This window comes from Schistocerca americana, chromosome 3, assembly GCF_021461395.2.
Source record: "Schistocerca americana isolate TAMUIC-IGC-003095 chromosome 3, iqSchAmer2.1, whole genome shotgun sequence".
NCBI classification, from domain to species: Eukaryota; Metazoa; Arthropoda; class Insecta; order Orthoptera; family Acrididae; genus Schistocerca; species Schistocerca americana.
In genome coordinates this window covers 272,280,714-272,300,019 of record NC_060121.1, presented here as the reverse complement: position 1 = coordinate 272,300,019, position 19,306 = coordinate 272,280,714, and the positions used below count along the sequence as shown (strand labels likewise).

Below are 19,306 nucleotides of genomic sequence, written 5' to 3'. Positions count from 1 at the left end.
TGCTTTAGCTCCATTCAGCAACAAAAGTTGTACTAGGATACAAAAATACAGAGTGATAGATATCACAGAAGATGCACAAAGTTATAACCAAGGTAACCAAACTCTTCACATTGTGCACTTTGTGACCATTTTTTACTCAAGGGCACTTGACGTGGAATGACCTGCAAGCTAAAAAGTTTACTATAATTTCACCAGTGCCAAATCTTCAGAAAAGACTTTGCACATTGTTGAACAACAGCAGCAACAAGGATGGAGGGGGTAGATTACAAGTAGGGGTATCGTACGTGATTATTTGACTAATAATAACGTTTTGTCTGTTACACAAAAGAAAGTGCTTTATTTTTTGTACAATTCATGCATGAATAAATTTTTGTTCACATGAAGCAAAAACGAAAGGCTGCCCCACAAAGCAAAATCACACCAACAGTGATGATGTACCACTAATAATGACTAACCAGACAAAAGAAACGGAAGAGGACTTTACAACTACAACCAGGGACATCAAAAAGGAAAGATAAGAACAAATTATTTGTGAAGTTGATTTGTTTGTGGACTCGTGTGCTTGTTAACAAAATGAATAGTTATGAACGCAAAAGTGAGGTAGAAATGAAAGCTGTAGGATCCAATCAGGACATGTCTGAGCTGAGTGAAATTGTAGTCAGTAAAGAAAAAGTAAAAATTGATATTTTGCAGTTAATTTTGGCAAAAATAGAGGAAATGAAGACAAAGAACTATAGCAAATTGGACAGTGTACAATATCAGATAGAATAAACTTAGTAATCAAATTCCAGAGCTAAAAAATGAGTTGTCATGGGGGTTAAAAAGTGTGTATGAAAAAGTTGATGTTTTAGAAAATAAATTTAATCTTTTGGAAAAGAGTTTGTAGCTGAGTTGGCAAAACAATCAAAACCTGTTGACAACATCAGAGTACAGAAGACCATAGTGGAAAAAACTCAACAAAATATCACCAGTTTAAACTAAAAAAATTTAAATGTAGAAAACAATATGCAAACTAATGTAACTGTTTTAGTTCAGGAAATTTGTCTGAACCAAAGTCTGTGAGCAAACAATGGTATTGCAAGGTCCAACACTCCTATTAAAAGTTTTCCATCAGATAATTTACATCCAGTTTATTTTCTGCGCCACTGCAGAGACAGTTTTGTGTCGGGCATGAATGACAATTAAATTTGTTAAAAGATTTCTTGAATGCGAAGCTCTGTAATGGGTAAAATTAAATTTAAGTCATTGGGAAACATATCAGGGTTTCGAGAAAAGTTTCTTAAATAAATTTTGGTCAGAAGCTGAACAGGGGAGAATCAAAAGTGAATTTTTGAATGGTCCTAATTATAGGAATAGGGATGGCACTTTGAAAGTAGGTCCACAGTTTTCAGATGAGGAAACATAACAAGCACAGGATGCCCAAGTTACATTTACAGTTAGACAATAATAACAGTGAAGTTTTCGAATTTTATATTTAATAATGGTGATGTAAATGCTAACCACAAGCCAGAATGTGAGAGGTGTGGGAATTTTGATGTAGTATGTACTAATGATTTCTTTTCTTGGTCGTAAAATAGTGTTATTGATGTATGTCAATCAGGTGATGACTATATTTGATGCATTTTTTATGTAGATGTGAATGAGAGCTGCAAATTAACTGAGGTTTGTAAGTCTGAGACTGATGACTTATTGCAAATGAAGGTAGGTGAGATAAATGACTTTGATGGAGATGAGACTTTTATTGTTAGTGATGTTGTTGGAGGAATGGTATCAGGTATTTGTGGACTTTAAGAATAATGAAGTTTCGAAAATATACACTATGTTTGCAGGTTCATACAACTATATAATTCTGTTTTGTAACAGATTTGTGCTTTAGAATTTGATACATATACTCCATGTGAGTAAATGAGTAGATCCTTTTACAGTTTTCAAATGGGACAGTGTCATTAAATATATAGTAATAAATTTCTTATCTTAGAATGCTGTTAGTGTTAAATATTATTATTATTCCTGTGTACTCTGCAGAAAATAATAATATTTAACTGTCACGAGCTCTCTTGGGTAAAGTCATGGATTTTTTGGTAAACTGAGTGAAGAGTTGTTTTATTCATATGTATTATAAATATTAGGAACAGTACCTTAAACTTTCTTGTGTGTACCCTTTTTAATCCATTCTGCTGTAAACCCAGTGTACGTATTTTTTCAATATAGATATGCAAAACATATGCCATGTAATGTGAGGCAGGTATTGAACTGCATACTTAGTAAACAAAACAATGTTTCAGGATTCAATGTGAAAGCTAGACAGGAAGTTACCTATAAGTTGGAACATGTGATGAGAAATCTAGGGAGGAAACTGAAAGATGTGTTTGGATCCACTCCCTGACTCCTGTATGACTGCACCCTTGCTGAACTAGTTAGCTTACAAGAGATCATAGGTTCTGGGTAATGTACTCAAGCATCTGTGAACTATGTCAGTCCTGTGACTGAAATTTGTAAATTGTTAGTCAAGAAATTATTCTATATGAAGAATTCGTGGAACTAACAGGGTGTTCATAAAGTCCAGGAACACTTTAAATCATTTATTACACAAGAACTAAATACTGTACAGATGTCAAAGATATCGCATTTTGAAGAGAAACTCTGAATTTTTTTTTTTTTTTTTTTTTTTTTTTTTTTTTTTTTTTTTTTTTTTTTTTTTTTTTTTTTTTAAACATCCATTGAGCAGCTGTAGCACACTTGTTTTTGGTGAACTCCAACACATACCAAGCTCGCTCTGCATCTGAACTCGCCATGTTCGCGACTAGCAAACTATCAGCAAATAAACAAACTACACTGTGACGGCATACATGAAAAAAACTTTCAGGGTTTCTCTTCAAAATGACATATGTATGATATCTATAAAATGTTTGGTTCTTGTGCAATAAATAATTGAAAGTGTTCCCAGAGTTTATGTACACCCTGTATTTGTTTATAAAAGTAGTCACTGCTATGGACAGTATTACTCCACATAAATATATGTCTTTTTCAAGTAGGGGATGGTTCAAATGGCTCTACACACGATGGGACTTAACATCTGAAGTCATCAGTCCCCTAGACGTAGAACTACTTCAGCCTAACTAACCTAAGGACATCACACACATCCACGCCCAAGGCAGGGTTCGAAACTGCGACCATAGCAGCAGCGCGGTTCTGGACTGAAGCACCTAGAACTGCTCGGCCACAGCGGCTGGTAAGTAGGGGAATTAACTTCCCAATACATTATGTAACTTTAAATAATGCTGTGCAAGGCTGATGTTCTATGACAGACGATACTGAACCATGTTGTAAATAATTATCAGAATCTGATAAAATTAGTCACTGTTAGGTTAGTAGCCATACATTTCAATGAATTTTCTTATCTCAACACACAGTATATATATTTTTATCAGTTTTAAATCAACCTTCTAGGCTTCTATGTACATAGGTTAGTTTGTATGAACAATTAGCAAATAGTGTGGAAGACATTTATGAGTATAGACTGTATAACAAGAAGTATACATTTATGATCTCACGCACTGATTTTGGTCCCCAAGCTAATCGATTATGTCATCATTCAGAGCTATTTATAACTCTGATTATGCCGGCCGGTGTGGCCGTGCGGTTAAAGGCGCTTCAGTCTGGAACCGCGTGACCGCTACGGTCACAGGTTCGAATCCTGCTTCGGGCATGGATGTGTGTGATGTCCTTAGGTTAGTTAGGTTTAAGTAGTTCTAAGTTCTAGGGGACTGATGACCACAGAAGTTAAGTCCCATAGTGCTCAGAGCCATTTGAACCATTTGATCTCTGATTACCTGTATTTATCCTCAGTACTGCATTATTATATCTCATTGGAACTTGAGTTGCGTGCAAACTCATGCTCAACTCTGTTCTGTGTACCCCTTGTCATCATGACTCTGTGTGTGTGTGTGTGTGTGTGTGTGTGTGTGTGTGTGTACTCAAGGAGAGTGTGCAACTATTGACTGAGGCTATAAGTTTCCTACAATTATCTTTACATATGACTGAATTTTTTGGTAAATGATTATGAACTTTATTATTTTGTTGTGTCGAAACATTTCTGCTGGTGTGTACCCGGTGGGGTTTGGATTCAAGGATCGGTCCCCACATCATAAGCATATGTCTTAATATTTTTTAATTATTTTCTCCTTTCATTAGTCAACATATCCTTACATACTCTGGTTTCTGTAATTCATACATTTTATGCTGTACTCCTACTTGTGATTGAGTATATTCTTCTGGTCTGTACCAGTCGTCGTGAGCTTTTCACATCAGCTCACTTGTTGTACACTTAGGCTCTGAATTTTTTTTTCTTCTCTTTTAATGATTTTGAAGGTGTGACTTTATAGATATAAACTCGCAATTTGTGATTCTAGTAATTTACATTGTCTCTGCACTTGTTTCTATAGTTTAGTGTTGTAATATTGTAATTTTGACTTGGTATCATTTGTCTTGTGACAGAATGTTCCACAGATCTGAAAATATGAATGCCATGTCCTCATAATATGTATAGGTTACGACTTGTATAGTCGATATTTTTCTTATGTTTTCTGTAGTATGTTATGTATCAGATACTTCTATACATCTGTATCCTATCTTCTGGCATCATTTTGTACACGTTTGGCAAACCTTATAGTAAGTCACATAATATTGTAAATGCATTATTTCCATATTATGTGAGGGGGTAGATTACAAACTTCATCCCACAAACTGATGTCCGCACACCTGTACAATACAATGCATGCCCATCTGCATGCTTGCATTCAACATTCTGTGGTTACTCTGGTTATTAAGGTACCAGCATTTCACATTTGCAATGGCTTATCTCATGCTTACATTAACCTGTGGTCTTACAATGTTAATCACTTAAATATGTTATCTAGACAAATGTATTCTAAAAATTTCATAACTCTATATTAACTATCTTTTGGTGTTCAAAAATGTTCAAATTGGTGTGAATTCCTAAGGGACCAAACTGCTGAGGTCATTGGTCCCCAGACTTACACACTACTAAACCAACTTAAATTAACTTATGCTAAGAACAACACACACACCCATGCCTGAGGGAGGACTCGAACCTCCAGCAGGAGGGCCGCACAATCCATGACATGGTGCCTCTAACCGCGCAGTCACTCCGCGAGGCTATCTTTTGGTGTTCAATGTTTTTCCCTGTCAGTACAGAATTGAGAAATCCAGTTCCAGATTGCATTTAACCAGCCTGACAAGAATGATCAGTTTTGTACAGCAGGGATATTTTTAAACATTCTATGCAATGATTTGAGATGTGTGGGTCTGTGTGCAAACACAATTTAATTTCACATCCACTTGGGAAAGAATCCTTAACTGTAAGACTGTAATACATGTTTTACAAATGTTCTACATTAGAATGCACAACTGCAACAGACAAGGACTATCAGCAATCGTGTCGAGATGTGTTGTTGATGTACTTTATTTCACAAGGGGAGGCCGCCAATTGTGAAATTCAGATTCGATTCATACTGCTCATAATAAATGGCCAGAGGTGTAATGTGGCAAAGCACCAAAATGCACTTCTCAGCCGTTGTCGAGAAAATCGACATTAACTGTCGCTGCGCTGCCACTGTGGCGAAATACTCTCTACGATTAATAATTTTCTACAGCGTCGTGGCACAGCGGTAAGCCCTCGGGTTCGTAATCCAAAGGTCACCAGATCGTATCCCGCGCCATGCAACTTTCTTTTATTATTTGTTTTTTTGTAATTAAAATGTATACACACACACACACACACACACACACACACACACACACACACACACACATTATATATAATTCCCGGCAATCAGTTGCAACAATTATGTATATAATAAGTTGTTGAAAGAAGACGTAGAAACGATATTCCGAAACGAATTGTTCTTGTAGAAACGCTTCGTTTATCAGATGTGCTCGATGTCGTGCTGTTTTCTGTTTTCCATGTTTCTATGATAACTATCACTCTGGTTTGTGTGATACCCCAGCTACTTCTGGTCACTAATTGTTCATGATGTGCGAGTGTATACAGAACTTTTCAATAAATTGTATCCGCTTGAATATTATTTGTGATATTGTGTTTCATTTCAAGTATTATTTTTCCACGACAAACGACTTTCAACAACTTATTATATGCATAATTTTTGCAACTTATTGCCGGGAATTATATATAATGTGTGTGTGTGTGTGTGTGTGTATACATTTGAATTACAAAAAAACAAATAATAAAAAAAAGTTGCATGGCACGGGATTCAATCTGGCGACCTTCGGATTACAAACCCGAGGGCTTACCGCTGCGCCACGACGCTGTAGAAAATTATTAATCGTAGAGAGTATTTCACCGCAGCGGCAGCGCAGCGACAGTTAATGTCGATTTTCTCGACAACGGCTGAGAAGTGCATCTTGGTGCTTTGCCACATTACACCTCTGGCCATGAGCTTTTATTATGCGCAGTATGAATCGAATTTGAATTTCACAATTGGCGGCATCCCCTTGTCAGTGTCAAGAAGTCTACCTAAGATTAACCAAAACATAAGGTATTCTCCCTCTAGGGATTTAGTGTTTATTTTCTACAGGACCTCATTTCTTTCTCCTTTGATGTCTGGTCCATATAAGATGTGTTGTATGTTTTATGTTGTGACATATTGGATTCATTCTTTCTAGGGAGAAAACTTTTGTCTCTGCAACTTGTTTAAGAGTTTAGAAGAGCACAAATTTATGCATTTATGAACTGAGAGTGGGCTTACTGTGAATGAAGTGAGGAGGAGTGTTGTTTGTTTTTCTTTTAAAGTTCTATGTGGTTGTGGTATGCACTGCAGATGTTTTTGGGAGATCTGGCCTGCCACCGGGTGTGAATAATGTCTTGGAGTATTTGCCAGTGTGATATAATGATTTGTCTGTCACCAATGTGAGCCAGGTGAGTGCGAGTGAGCTTAATGATATTTGTGTAAGGGATATTATTGTCTTAATAAGTGCTGTACAAGTTGGATTATGCCACCTTCACTGAATGTGTCACCAAGATACTGCATCTCACTAAATTGATCACATGGTCAGACTTGTAAATTAGCGCACCAGATATGTGTTAAATATAAGAAATTTTGGGGAATGCATTTTCGTTTTGTTTAAATTAATTTCTGCTAGTTTTGCTGCAATACACCATGTGTTCAAAGACTTTGCTGCTGATGGAACATTTTGAGAATTTCAGTATTTTGACGGAACCACCTCATTTATTTTGAAGGTTTATAAAATTTAAAAAAAACAAAAAATACTGTTTTATTCAGATTACTTCAATTTCAAATCAAAAGTAATTACACAAAAATCATTATATTTTTAAAATATAAGAAAAAATTCAAAAAAAATCACACAACGTTGTTAATAGTTTTTACCGGAGCACTTATTCAGTTCTTGTGGAACCCTGTCTTAGAGCGAATAAAATAAATTATTACATTCAGATTTGATTTGAATCTTGCAACCAAATTACTGTCCTACAACTGTTCCTGGTTAGGAAACCTTCTAAAAAAATAAATATAGCAAATTTATTTGGTTTTGAATATGTCTGTCTCATTGTGTTGGTGTTCCATATCAGTACAGTGGTCAAATCTTCTGATCTTTCTGCTTGTACATAATATAGTGATCAATTGTTTAACTGCCATACAATGAGTATCACACTCACCCATCTAGCATACTTCTGATGATATCATAAATCAAGTTGAACAGCATACCACATGCACCAGATAGGAACAAATGACGAGTAGATTCATGTTGATCTTGGAGCACAAGATTATAACGCAAATACTTCAACTTCTTTTGAACATGGGCCCTGTTTCAAGATTACACAGGCGCAGTGCTATGTTAATGTAATTTTCTAAAAGGACTACGACTCCATAACGTGATTGCGTGATTGCAGTAGCCACCCTGCAGTAAAACATTGAATGGCAAAATGGCAATTCATACCTGCCTCAAAACAAGCTTTCCCATTATGCTAACTTTTGGCTATAGTGTGGTGTGTACAAACATGAGGGAGATGAGCAGCGTGAGCTAAGCCACTGTATCATGCACCTTAGTCAAGCTTACCACAAACTCCTCACCAACTTCCATGAGACTTTAATTTAGTGCTGTTTGTGTTATTTTCTAGTGTCTGTGAAAGACACTGTGCCCAGCGGTTCAAGAAAAACATCATTCACTTTCGAGTGAGACACAACCTGTTGTTCTCCCATGATCATGCGACCAGGCAATACTCTCATAACACTGTGGAGCACACACCCTCTGGAACCAGTACTCCAGCACTGTGGCATGTGACAAGAGTGAGCTATTTGTGCTAATAGTATTCACTGTGGCCATGCAATCATGAGTGATATTTACAAATGGAACTCAGTCACCAGTTGGCTGTGTATTAATTTGCGAGGAATAAATGAACATTTGATAAACATCCTCTTTCTCAGTTCCCGACACCACATCATCACTACGGCCTCCTTCCAGGACACAGTGCATGGATGTGGCAGTATATCTGGCTCATCACATGGCTGAGTTGGAAGTGGTGATACCCAAATATTTCTGTTTCACTGGTGACCCTAACATGTGGTGTGATGAATTTTCATTGTTACGAGAGAAACCAAACTGCCAATTGTCTATAGCACTTACATCCTCACATAAGAACAATGGCTTATTAGTGAACAAATTTCTGTACCTTGAGTATGCTGGGGTTGAACAGATCAGCAACTTTTATGTGATTACAATATCTATTACAAGAACCATCATAAGCTGTGTAGGAAGTTTTATTTATTCAATGATGACAACTGATCCATTATCACACATTCTGAAGATTCAAGTACAGCAAATGTTATGATACATAGCAATAAAGGCTTGCCAAAATACCAATACTTCCTGAAGTATTGGTGTGTGCATAAGTCTTTCATTACAACCAGACATGCATTACAGGCTACAAAACATGTCAATACCGCATAATACAGTGTGGCAGTCACATATAAACATTGTTGGATGTCAAAATGTAAACTGATACTATGGGGTAACTCCAGTGAACACAAAAGTTAAGCCAGAGGCTGCTAGTAGTGGTTTGCACCAAAGGATTGGAACTTTTTATTGTAGTAAAAATAACAATTTATGAATTGTTGGTAAAATACAGCCTTATAAAGGTGTGAACAGTCTACATTGATAATACATTATAATGTATAAAATAAAAGTACAGTAGGTGCTGTTGTTGTTGTTGTTGTGGTCTTCAGTCCTGAGACTGGTTTGATGCAGCTCCCTGTGCTACTCTATCCTGTGCAAGCTTCTTCATCTCCCAGTACTTGCTGCAACCTACATCCTTTTGAATCTGCTTAGTGTATTCATCTCTTGGTCTCCCTCTATGATTTTTACCCTCCACGCTGCCCTCCAATGCTAAATTTGTGATCCCTTGATGCCTCAGAACATGTCCTACCAACTGGTCCCTTCTTCTTGTCAACTTGTGCCACAAACTCCTCTTCTCCCCAATTCTATTCAATACCTCATCATTAGTTATGTGATCTAACCATCTAATCTTCAGTATTCTTCTATAGTGCCACATTTTGAAAGCTTCTATTCTCTTATTGTCCAAACTATTTATCATCCATGTTTCATTTCCATACATGGCTACACTCCATACTTTCAGAAACGACTTCCTGACACTTAAATCTATACTCGATGTTAATAAATTTCTCTTCTTCAGAAACGCTTTCCTTGCCATTGGCAGTCTACATTTTATATCCTTTCTACTTCGACCATTATCAGTTATTTTGCTCCCCAAATAGCAAAACTCCTTTACCACTTTAAGTGTCTCATTTCCTAATCTAATTCCCTCAGCATCACCTGCCTTAATTCGACTACACTCCATTATCCTCATTTTGCTTTTATTGATGTTCATCTTATATCCTCCTTTCAAGACACTATCCATTCCATTCAACTGCTCTTCCTAGTCCTTTGCTGTCTCTGACAGAACTACAATGTCATCAGCGAACCTCAAAGTTTTTATTTCTTCTCCATGGATTGTAATACCTACTCTGAATTTGTCTTTTGTTTCCTTCACTGCTTGCTCAATATACAGATTGAATAACATCGGGGAAAGACTACAACCCCGTCTCACTCCCTTCCCAATCATTGCTTCCCTTTCATGCCCCTCGACTCTTGTAACTGCCATCTGGTTTCTGTACAAATTGTAAATAGCCTTTCGCTCCCTGTATTTTACCACTGCCACCTTCAGAATTTGAAAGAGAGTATTCCAGTCAACATTGTCAAAAGCTTTCTCTATGTCTACAAATGCTAAAAATGTAGGTTTGCCTTTCCTTAATCTAGCTTCTAAGATAAGTCACAGGGTCAGTATTGCCTCACGTGTTCCAACATTTCTATGGAATCCAAACTGATCTTCCCCAAGGTCGGCTTCTACTAGTTTTTCCATTCATCTGTAAAGAATTTGCGTTAGTATTTTGCAGCTGTGACTTATTAAACTGATAGTTCGGTAATTTTCACATCTGTAAACACTTTCTTTCTTTGGGATTGGAATTATTGTATTCTTCTTTAAGTCTGAGGGTACTTCGCCTGTTTCATAGATCTTCCTCACTAGATGGTAGAGTTTTGTCAGGATTGGCTCTCCTAAGGCCGTTTGTAGTTCTAATAGAATGTTGTCTACTCCGGGGGCCTTGTTTCAACTCAGGTCTTTCAGTGCTCTGTCAAACTCTTCACACAGTATCATACCTCCCATTTCATCTTCATCTACATCCTCTTCCATTTCCATAATATTGTCCTCAAGTACATCGCCCTTGTATAGACCCTCTATATACTCCTTCCGCCTTTCTGCTTTCCCTTCTTTGCTTAGAACTGGGTCTCCATCTGAGCTCATGATGTTCATGCAAGTGGTTCTCTTATCTCCAAAGGTCTCTTTAATCTTCCTGTAGGCAGTATCTATCTTACCCCTAGTGAGATAAGCCTCTAAATCCCTACATTTGTCCTCTAGCCATCCCTGCTTAGCCATTTTGCACTTCTTGTCATTCTCATTTTTTAGACATTTGTATTCCTTTTTGCCTGCTTCATTTACTGCATTTTTATATTTTCTCCTTTCATCAATTAAATTCAATATATCTTCTGTTACCCAAGGATTTCTACTAGCCCTCGTCTTTTTACCTACTTGATCCTCTGCTGCCTTCACTACTTTATCCCTCAGAGCTACCCATTCTTCTTCTACTGTATTTCTTTCCCACATTCCTGTCAATTGTTCCCTTAAGCTCTCCCTGAAACTCTGTACAACCTCTGGTTTAGTCAGTTTATCCAGGTCCCATCTCCTTAAATTCCCACCTTTTTGCAGTTTCTTCAGTTTTAATCTACAGATTGTGGTCAGAGTCCACATCTGCCGCTGGAAATGTCTTACAATTTAAAACCTGGTTCCTAAATCTCTGTCTTACCATTACATAATCTATCTGATACCTTTTAGTATCTCCAGGGTTCTTCCATGTATACAACCTTCTTTTATGATTCTTGAACCAAGTGTTAGCTATGATTAAGTCATGCTCTGTGCAAAATTCTAACAGACGGCTTCCTCTTTCATTTCTTAGCCCCAATCCATATTCACCTACTACATTTCCTTCTCTCCCTTTTCCTACTACCGAATTCCAGTCACCCATCACTATTAAATTTTCGTCACCCTTCACTATCTGAATAATTTCTTTTATTTCATCATATATTTCTTTAATTTCTTCGGCATCTGCAGAGCTAGTTGGCATATAAACTTGCACTAGTGTAGTAGGCGTGGGCTTTGAATCTATCTTTGCCACAATAATGGATTCACTATGATGTTTGTGGTAGCTTACCTGCATTCCTATTTTCCTATTCATTATTAAACCTACTCCTGCATTATCCGTATTTGATTTTGTGTTTATAACCCTGTAGTCAGCTGACCAGAGGTCTTGTTCCTCCTGCCACCGAACTTCACTAATTCCCACTATATCTTACTTTAACCTATCCATTTCCCTTTTTAAATTTTCCAACCTACCTGCCCGATTAAGGGATCTGACATTCCACGCTCCGATCCGTAGAACGCCAGTTTTATTTCTCCTGATAACGACACCCTCTTGAGTAGTCCCCGCCCGGAGATCCGAATGGGGGACTATTTTACCTCCGGGATATTACCCAAGAGGACGCCATCATCATTTAACCATACAGTAAAGCTGCATGCCCTCGGGAAAAATTACGGCTGTAGTTTCCCCTTGCTTTCAGCTGTTCGCAGTACCAGCACAACAAGGCCGTTTTGGTTAGTGTTACAGGGCCAGATCAGTCAATCATCCAGACTGTTGCCTTTGCAACGACTGAAAAGGCTGCTGCCCCTCTTCAGGAACCACACGTTTGTCTGGCCTCTCAACAGATACCCATCCGTTGTGGTTGCACCTACAGTACGGCTGTCCGTATCGCTGAGGCACGCAAGCCTCCCCACCAACGGCAATGTCCATGGTTCAGACAAGTGAACGTGATTTTCCTGAGCAATAACATCACTTGCAACCTCGCCAAATTTGGGCATGGCATGAGTGAACTAGACCAAAACCACACCTTTGTCAAATGCCTTAACGGCCAAAAGCTAAAATTGTGTGAGTCTTTTTGCTGTGCCTATCGTGTCTCAGCATCTTTGCTATATGGTGAGTAGCAACTTTCCTTCTCTAATATTGTTACATTCCATCCTGGATTTTCCATTCTTTGAAAAAAGAAACTTAAGTATATAAAGTACATAGACAGAGCTAACATGGAAAAAGGGAACATAAAAATAAATCAGCCAAACAAAAATAATTGCTTGGAAGAGAAATGATAGAATAATTTTCACAGAATATGGAAAACACATTAGAAGTACTAAAAGAAGTTAAAAAAATAAAAATAAAATATAAACTTATTTTCCTGTATCAGTTATTTGGAAATTTCAGTTATGAGCTGTGTGGATATAATTGAAACACAGATGATTAGGTGATATGATATGGCTAGCAAAAGAAAATCTATTCAACAAGTGGTGGCAGAACATACATAAAAGATGTGGAAATGCATCAGCTTTTGAAGCTGGCTGTTCCTCCTGGCAGAAGGGTTGAAAGGAAAGGAGGAGTACTAAAAGAAGTTAAAAAAATAAAAATAAAATATAAACTTATTTTCCTGTATCAGTTATTTGGAAATTTCAGTTATGAGCTGTGTGGATATGATTGAAACACAGATGATTAGGTGATATGATATGGCTAGCAAAAGAAAATCTATTCAACAAGTGGTGGCAGAACATACATAAAAGATGTGGAAATGCATCAGCTTTTGAAGCCGGCTGTTCCTCCTGGCAGAAGGGTTGAAAGGAAAGGAGGAGGGATGAAGAAAAGAGACTGGTGGAAATGGCAAGAGTTGTGGATAAGTCACCCAAAATCACATGCCATGGGAGACTTATTGGACAGGATGAGAAGGAAAGGGAATGATCATCGAAAAGAAATGCAGTTACAACAGAATTTAACATAAATTTAAGTGGTTGTATGAGGGTGCATCAGGAAAGTCTATCAGTGGGAATCGTCGCAGATATAGGTACCACAGGGCAGTGATATGGCTACAGAAGGAGCATAAGGTATTGTGGAGACTGGGAGGGAGGTGACAAGAAGTTGTTCTAGATGATGAAGGTAAAATATTCAACAGAATAGACCTCATGCCAGGGCACAATTATAAGAAGTCCTAGCCCTGCCAAAGTAGCTGATTAATATGTTCAAGACCAGGACAGTACTGAGTAATTAGGTGTAATCCTAAGTTGTCTTTTGGAGGGATATGCAGTAACAGGATTTGACTGGGTGGCATGGGCCATCTAGACTGGTGGTAGTGATGAGTGGGGTGAGAATTGCTGTAAAGAGTCAACATATGAACAAATACACTTGCCTTGAATCTCAAGGCTGTTTGAGCAGAAAAATGAGTCATGGAAAGGATGGCAACTGTAATAATATAAGTACTGTTGTTTATTTGTAGCTTTAATGAGAAAGAAATGTGTAGCTGACCATCAGCAAGAGTGAGGTCAACATAATGAAAAGTGGCATGGGTTTGGAATAGGAACATGTGAAATTTAATTGGGAGAAAGTATTTAGAGATTCCAAAAATTTTGACAGGTCAGTCTCATCATTAGTCTGTATGGCAAAAATGTCATCGCTGTATCTAAACTAAACAAAGGACTGAAAGGCTTATGGATCCCAGCAAAGCCCTCACCAACTAACCCATGAAAAGGTTGGCACAGGAAGGAGTCATCTTCTTTCCCATGGTCATACCCTGATATACCTGTATTCCACTCCTCAAAGGTGAAGCAGTTGATGGTAAGCAGAAATTTGATTGAGGTGTGCAGAAAAGACATCAAAAATTGTGGAATCAGGTGGGCATGTTTGAGGTACTGTTCAGCGTCACACAGACTATGTACATGAGGTATGTTGTATAGAGGGAGGTGGTATCAATGGTGACAAGCAAGGTGTGCATTGGGAGCAAGATGGGCGCAGATTACAGATAAACTAGTAAATGGCTGGTATCTTTAATATAGGAGAGGAGTCTCCATACTTCTGTTGCAGGTGTTGACCAACCACGGGAGAGATACAGTGTCTGATCAAAAATATCTGGATAACTATATACAATGTAGAGCTGATCACTTGGTGTTCAGGGAGGTGGACCCATGGTAGTATTGTCATGTCAGTAGAGAAGCAGTAACAGCAAAATGAGTTGGCCAGAAGAGCTAAGTGATAGGGAAATCAAATGTTCATTCATACAATATGCATAAAACATAACAGCTCATTAAGTGAACTTGATTAACCACAGGTATTGCCAGACAAACTTCAGTTAAAAGGCTGAAAAAGAAAGAGAAATGCTTACCTCAAAATAATTGCCAACCTTGTCCTTGCACCAGACCACATGTTCAATGCCTAATTTCTTCAGCAAATCTTCCAAAACCTGAAAAACAATACAATCAAGACATGATCTGATAAACACATTCAGATAAAATACATAGAGTAAATATGCATGTAAGATATAAGTTGTTTGGAGTCTTAATATATCATGCAATTCTGCAGCAAAACACATTGATTTGTTCTGTTGATTACAGATGGAAAACGACTCTCCAGACAGCTCACAAAGAACCTTGGAAGCTGTAGCTGACATCATTATTTGCCTTAAAATCCATACAAACTAAAAGTGTTATCCATTTAGCTCTGTATACCAGTAAGATATAAAGAGCATATACAGCTGCTCATTCTTGTAAATGTATATACAATGACAAACATACATTTTACATAGAACATATTTAAGCTTTATGAAATTATACTGCTCAAAGAGCTACTACCTACATAATATTAATATGATAAGGAATGTTGTGGCATAATGTAAATGAGGAGACAGCTCACCGAACACTAGAAGTGACGAGCCCCGATAGGCATACACACAAAAAAAGAAAGAATGAAAACTTCACTAGCTTTTGGAAATATCCTTCAAACACACACACACACACACACACACACACACATACACACACACCAGCTACATGATGTCAATTGAACACACCATGCTAGGATTGCAGTTAGTCACGTATACTGGGGTGACAGGTTGTGTCAGGTTGCATGGAGTGGGGTGCATAGAGGGAGAAAAGACACAGGAAGTAGGACCATGGTTTGAGGAAGTGTGGTTGATGGCTCAGGGGGACGCAATAAGTGGGAGAGAGATGCAACAGGTCCACAGGATAGGAATGTGACACATGGGTAATAGAACCAGTGATTTTGTACAGCACATGATGACAGCGGCATGGGCAAGTGAACTGGAAGGGAGTGACAGGAACAGGTATGAGAGACTGTTGGGTGGAGGGTGTGGGTGCAGTAGTGTAGTGGGTATTGAGGCTGGGTGATCATAGGAGCAAAGAATGTTTTTCAACAATTGTCACCCATCTACATAGTTCAGAAAAGTTCTTATTGGGGGAAGGGTGCAAATGACATGGACTGTGAAGCAGCCATTGAACTTGAGTGTGTTGTGCTCAGCACCACACTCCACCACTGGGTGGTCAACTTTACTCTTAGCCACAATTTGGCAGTGGTCATTCATTGTGGTGGACAGCTGGTTGGTGGTCATGAGCACATAATATGCTGTGCAGAAATCACAGCAGAGCTGGTGTATGACATGGTTGCTTTCACAGGTGTCCCTGCCTCTGATCAGTAGGATAAGCCTGTGACAGGTCTAATATAGGATGCACTGTGTGGGTAAATCAAGCAGGTCTTGCACCTGGGTCTTCCACAGGGATATGATCCCTCTGGCAAGGGGTTGAGACAGGGAGTGGCATAAGAATGGACTAGAATAATATGCAGGTTGGTTGGGTGTGGATAATATCACTTTAGTGTGGGAGGCATTATGGGTAGGATGTCTAATTTCCAGGCACAATGGCAGATAGTCGAAGCCCTGGAAAATGACATAGTTCAGTTGCTCCATCCAGCATGATATGGTTGATGAGGGGGGAGAAGGGCTCCTTGAAACTGGTTCTTGGACATGCTTGGAGTGTGAGAATTTGGCATAAAAAATCTGTTTTGACTTAGTTTGAGGGACAGTGTCTGTATGTGAAGGCTTTTGTGAGACCTTCAGCAAGGGGATTTTCATCACTGCAAATATCACATCCATGAGTGGCCTGGCAACTTGGGAGCAATTTTTTGGTGAGGAAGGTAGAACAGTGTTGTGACAGTGCCACGACATTTAACAGTGCCGCCACGACAGTACGCGCAAACGGCGATAGAGGTGCTCCGCAACTCGGCTGAGCGCGGGAGCGCCACCTAGCTACAAACGGTGCCGGCCGCATGGCACGGCACGGCAGTTGAATAAGAGATATTGAGTTGTTATCATGTAACCAGCTATTTTTTCTAAGTGAGTGTTTTTGAATATCCACGCAATTATTGGTGATTAAAGGTTATAACACTTTTTGGCGACGAGGTCGGATATTTTCACTGCATTGTGGATTTGTGTGTTCGTGACGGGGCAGACATGGAACAGCTTATGCAAGTGCTCATTGAACAACAAACACAGCTGACAGCTGCTATTCAGGCACCACAAACACAGCTGATGGCTGCTATTCAGGCGTTGTCGATGTCGCTTATTCATCGTCTGTCTTCCTCTTCTCCGCCTCCATTCCCCCCTTACGACGAGGCCGCTGAAGACTGGGAGGATTATGAGAAGCGTTTGCAGCAACACTTCTTGGCTTTTGGCATTGTTGACGCTCCTATGTGTAAGTCGTTACTTCTATCTTGGATTTCCCCACGGATCTATCAGCTGCTATCTCAGTTAGCCCCTCTGCGGGAACCTGCCTCTCTGTTCTTCCAAGAAATGTGTGACTTATTGTCTAACTATTACCGAAAAAACACCCACATCGTTGCTGCCCGCGTGGCGCTCTACCGGTGTTGTAAACAGCCCCATCAATCTCACCGGGCTTGGGCGGCGGAACTACACGGTCTGAGTAGGAAATGTCAGTTTGTCAAGGACACTCATCATGAGTCTTATGCTGATTCAATGGTTAGGGATGCTATTCTACGGCTTGTTCCTGATAAAGAAGTTCGGCAACGTGCCCTACAACTGCCAAACCCGTCGTTGTCGGAAGTTCTAAGCATCTCTCAATCCTTTGAAGTGTCTCACGCTGCTGGCGCGCAAATAGACGCGTGGTGTGATGTAGGCAGTGTACAGTCAACTTTCGACATGGACAATTTGCCTGTTTCACAGGAGAGCGAAGATGTGGTGGCGGTTCACTCGCGTAAACAACGTCGCGTTTGGCCGCAACGCTCGCAGCGAAAACAGCAACCACAGAAGCATGTTCGTTCCGCACTTCCTTCTTGTCCACGTTGTTTTGTACAGCATGACCGGGCCGCGTGTCCAAAACATTGGGCCACGTGTAATTCATGTAGGAAAAAAGGCCACATTGCTTCTGTGTGTCAGTGCCCTAAAGTTCCTGTCGACAAGGACGAGGCATCAGACATGGATGTTAACTGTGTGCTTTCTCAAACAAATAAGTTGTTTGTTACTGTTCATGTTCTGGATAAAGACATTCACATGCAAGTGGACACTGGCTCTGCAGTAACTCCCATTAATTCTCACACGTATTTGGAGTTGGGCTCCCCTCCCTTGTCTCCAGTTACGCGAAATCTGAGAACTTATAATAAACAGAAAATTCCTATCATTGGCCAGTTTGATGCTTCCACTGCCTACAAGTCTGTTGTTAGGCCCCTCATGTTTTATGTGGTGTATCATGCGGGCACTGAAAACCTGTTCGGTTATGATGCTTTCCAGTTGTTCAGGTTCTCCATTGATGATGATGTGCACCTCATATCTGAGGATATTCCGTATCAACAGCTGGATGGATTGCATTCTGAATTTTCGTCCGTGTTCTCTGCTGGTCTGGGTTGTGCCAAGGATTTTGAAGCCCACATTACTCTTAAACCTACAGCTCGCCCTAAGTTTTTCCGGGCACGCCCTATTCTGGTGGCGTTGCGTGCACCTGTCAAGGCTGAGATAGACAGGTTAACAGCTTCAGGGATTCTCCTTCCTGTTACCTCCAGCGAATGGGCATCGCCAATCGTGGTGGTTTCTAAACCAAACGGGAGTCTGCGATTGTGTGGTGATTTTAAAGCCACTGTCAATGCTCAGAGCCTCATTGACACTTATCCTCTTCCCCGTCCTGAGGAGTTATTTACCAAGCTCGCTGGGGGCCAGTTCTTTTCCAAACTTGACTTATCGGAGGCGTACCATCAGTTGCCGTTGGATGCTTCTTCCAAGGAATTTCTCGTCATCAACACTCCTTGTGGGTTGTATCAGTACGCCCGCATCTCGTGGTCGTGCGGTAGCGTTCTCGCTTCCCACACCCGGGTTCCCGGGTTCGATTCCCGGCGGGGTCAGGGATTTTCTCTGCCTCGTGATGGCTGGGTGTTGTGTGCTGTCCTTAGGTTAGTTAGGTTCAAGTAGTTCTAAGTTCTAGGGGGCTGATGACCGTAGCAGTTAAGTCCCATAGTGCTCAGAGCCATTTGAACCATTTTTTGGTTGTATCAGCACCAGCGGTTACCATTTGGCGTCGCTAGCGCGCCGGCCATTTTTCAGGGGTTTTTGGAACAGCTCACGGCTTGCATTCCCGGCTGCATAAACTATCTGGATGACATTGTTGTCACGGGGGCCTCCACTGAGGAGCACCTTCGCAATTTGCATTCACTGTTTCGGGTTTTGCATTCGGCTGGGTTGAGGTGCAATCTGGACA

General features: G+C 39.7%; 1 protein-coding gene across 1 annotated transcript in view; it reads right to left on the bottom strand.

The window, feature by feature from the left end:
• LOC124606011 overlaps nt 1–19,306 on the bottom strand; it is a gene marked incomplete at its 3' end in the record, with an annotated part of 268,057 nt that overhangs the window by 132,537 nt on the left and 116,214 nt on the right. The window contains exon 3 of the mRNA XM_047137974.1: nt 14,917–14,994. Within this exon, the coding sequence (XP_046993930.1) occupies nt 14,917–14,994 (78 nt within the window). The remainder of the gene's footprint in view (nt 1–14,916; nt 14,995–19,306) is intronic.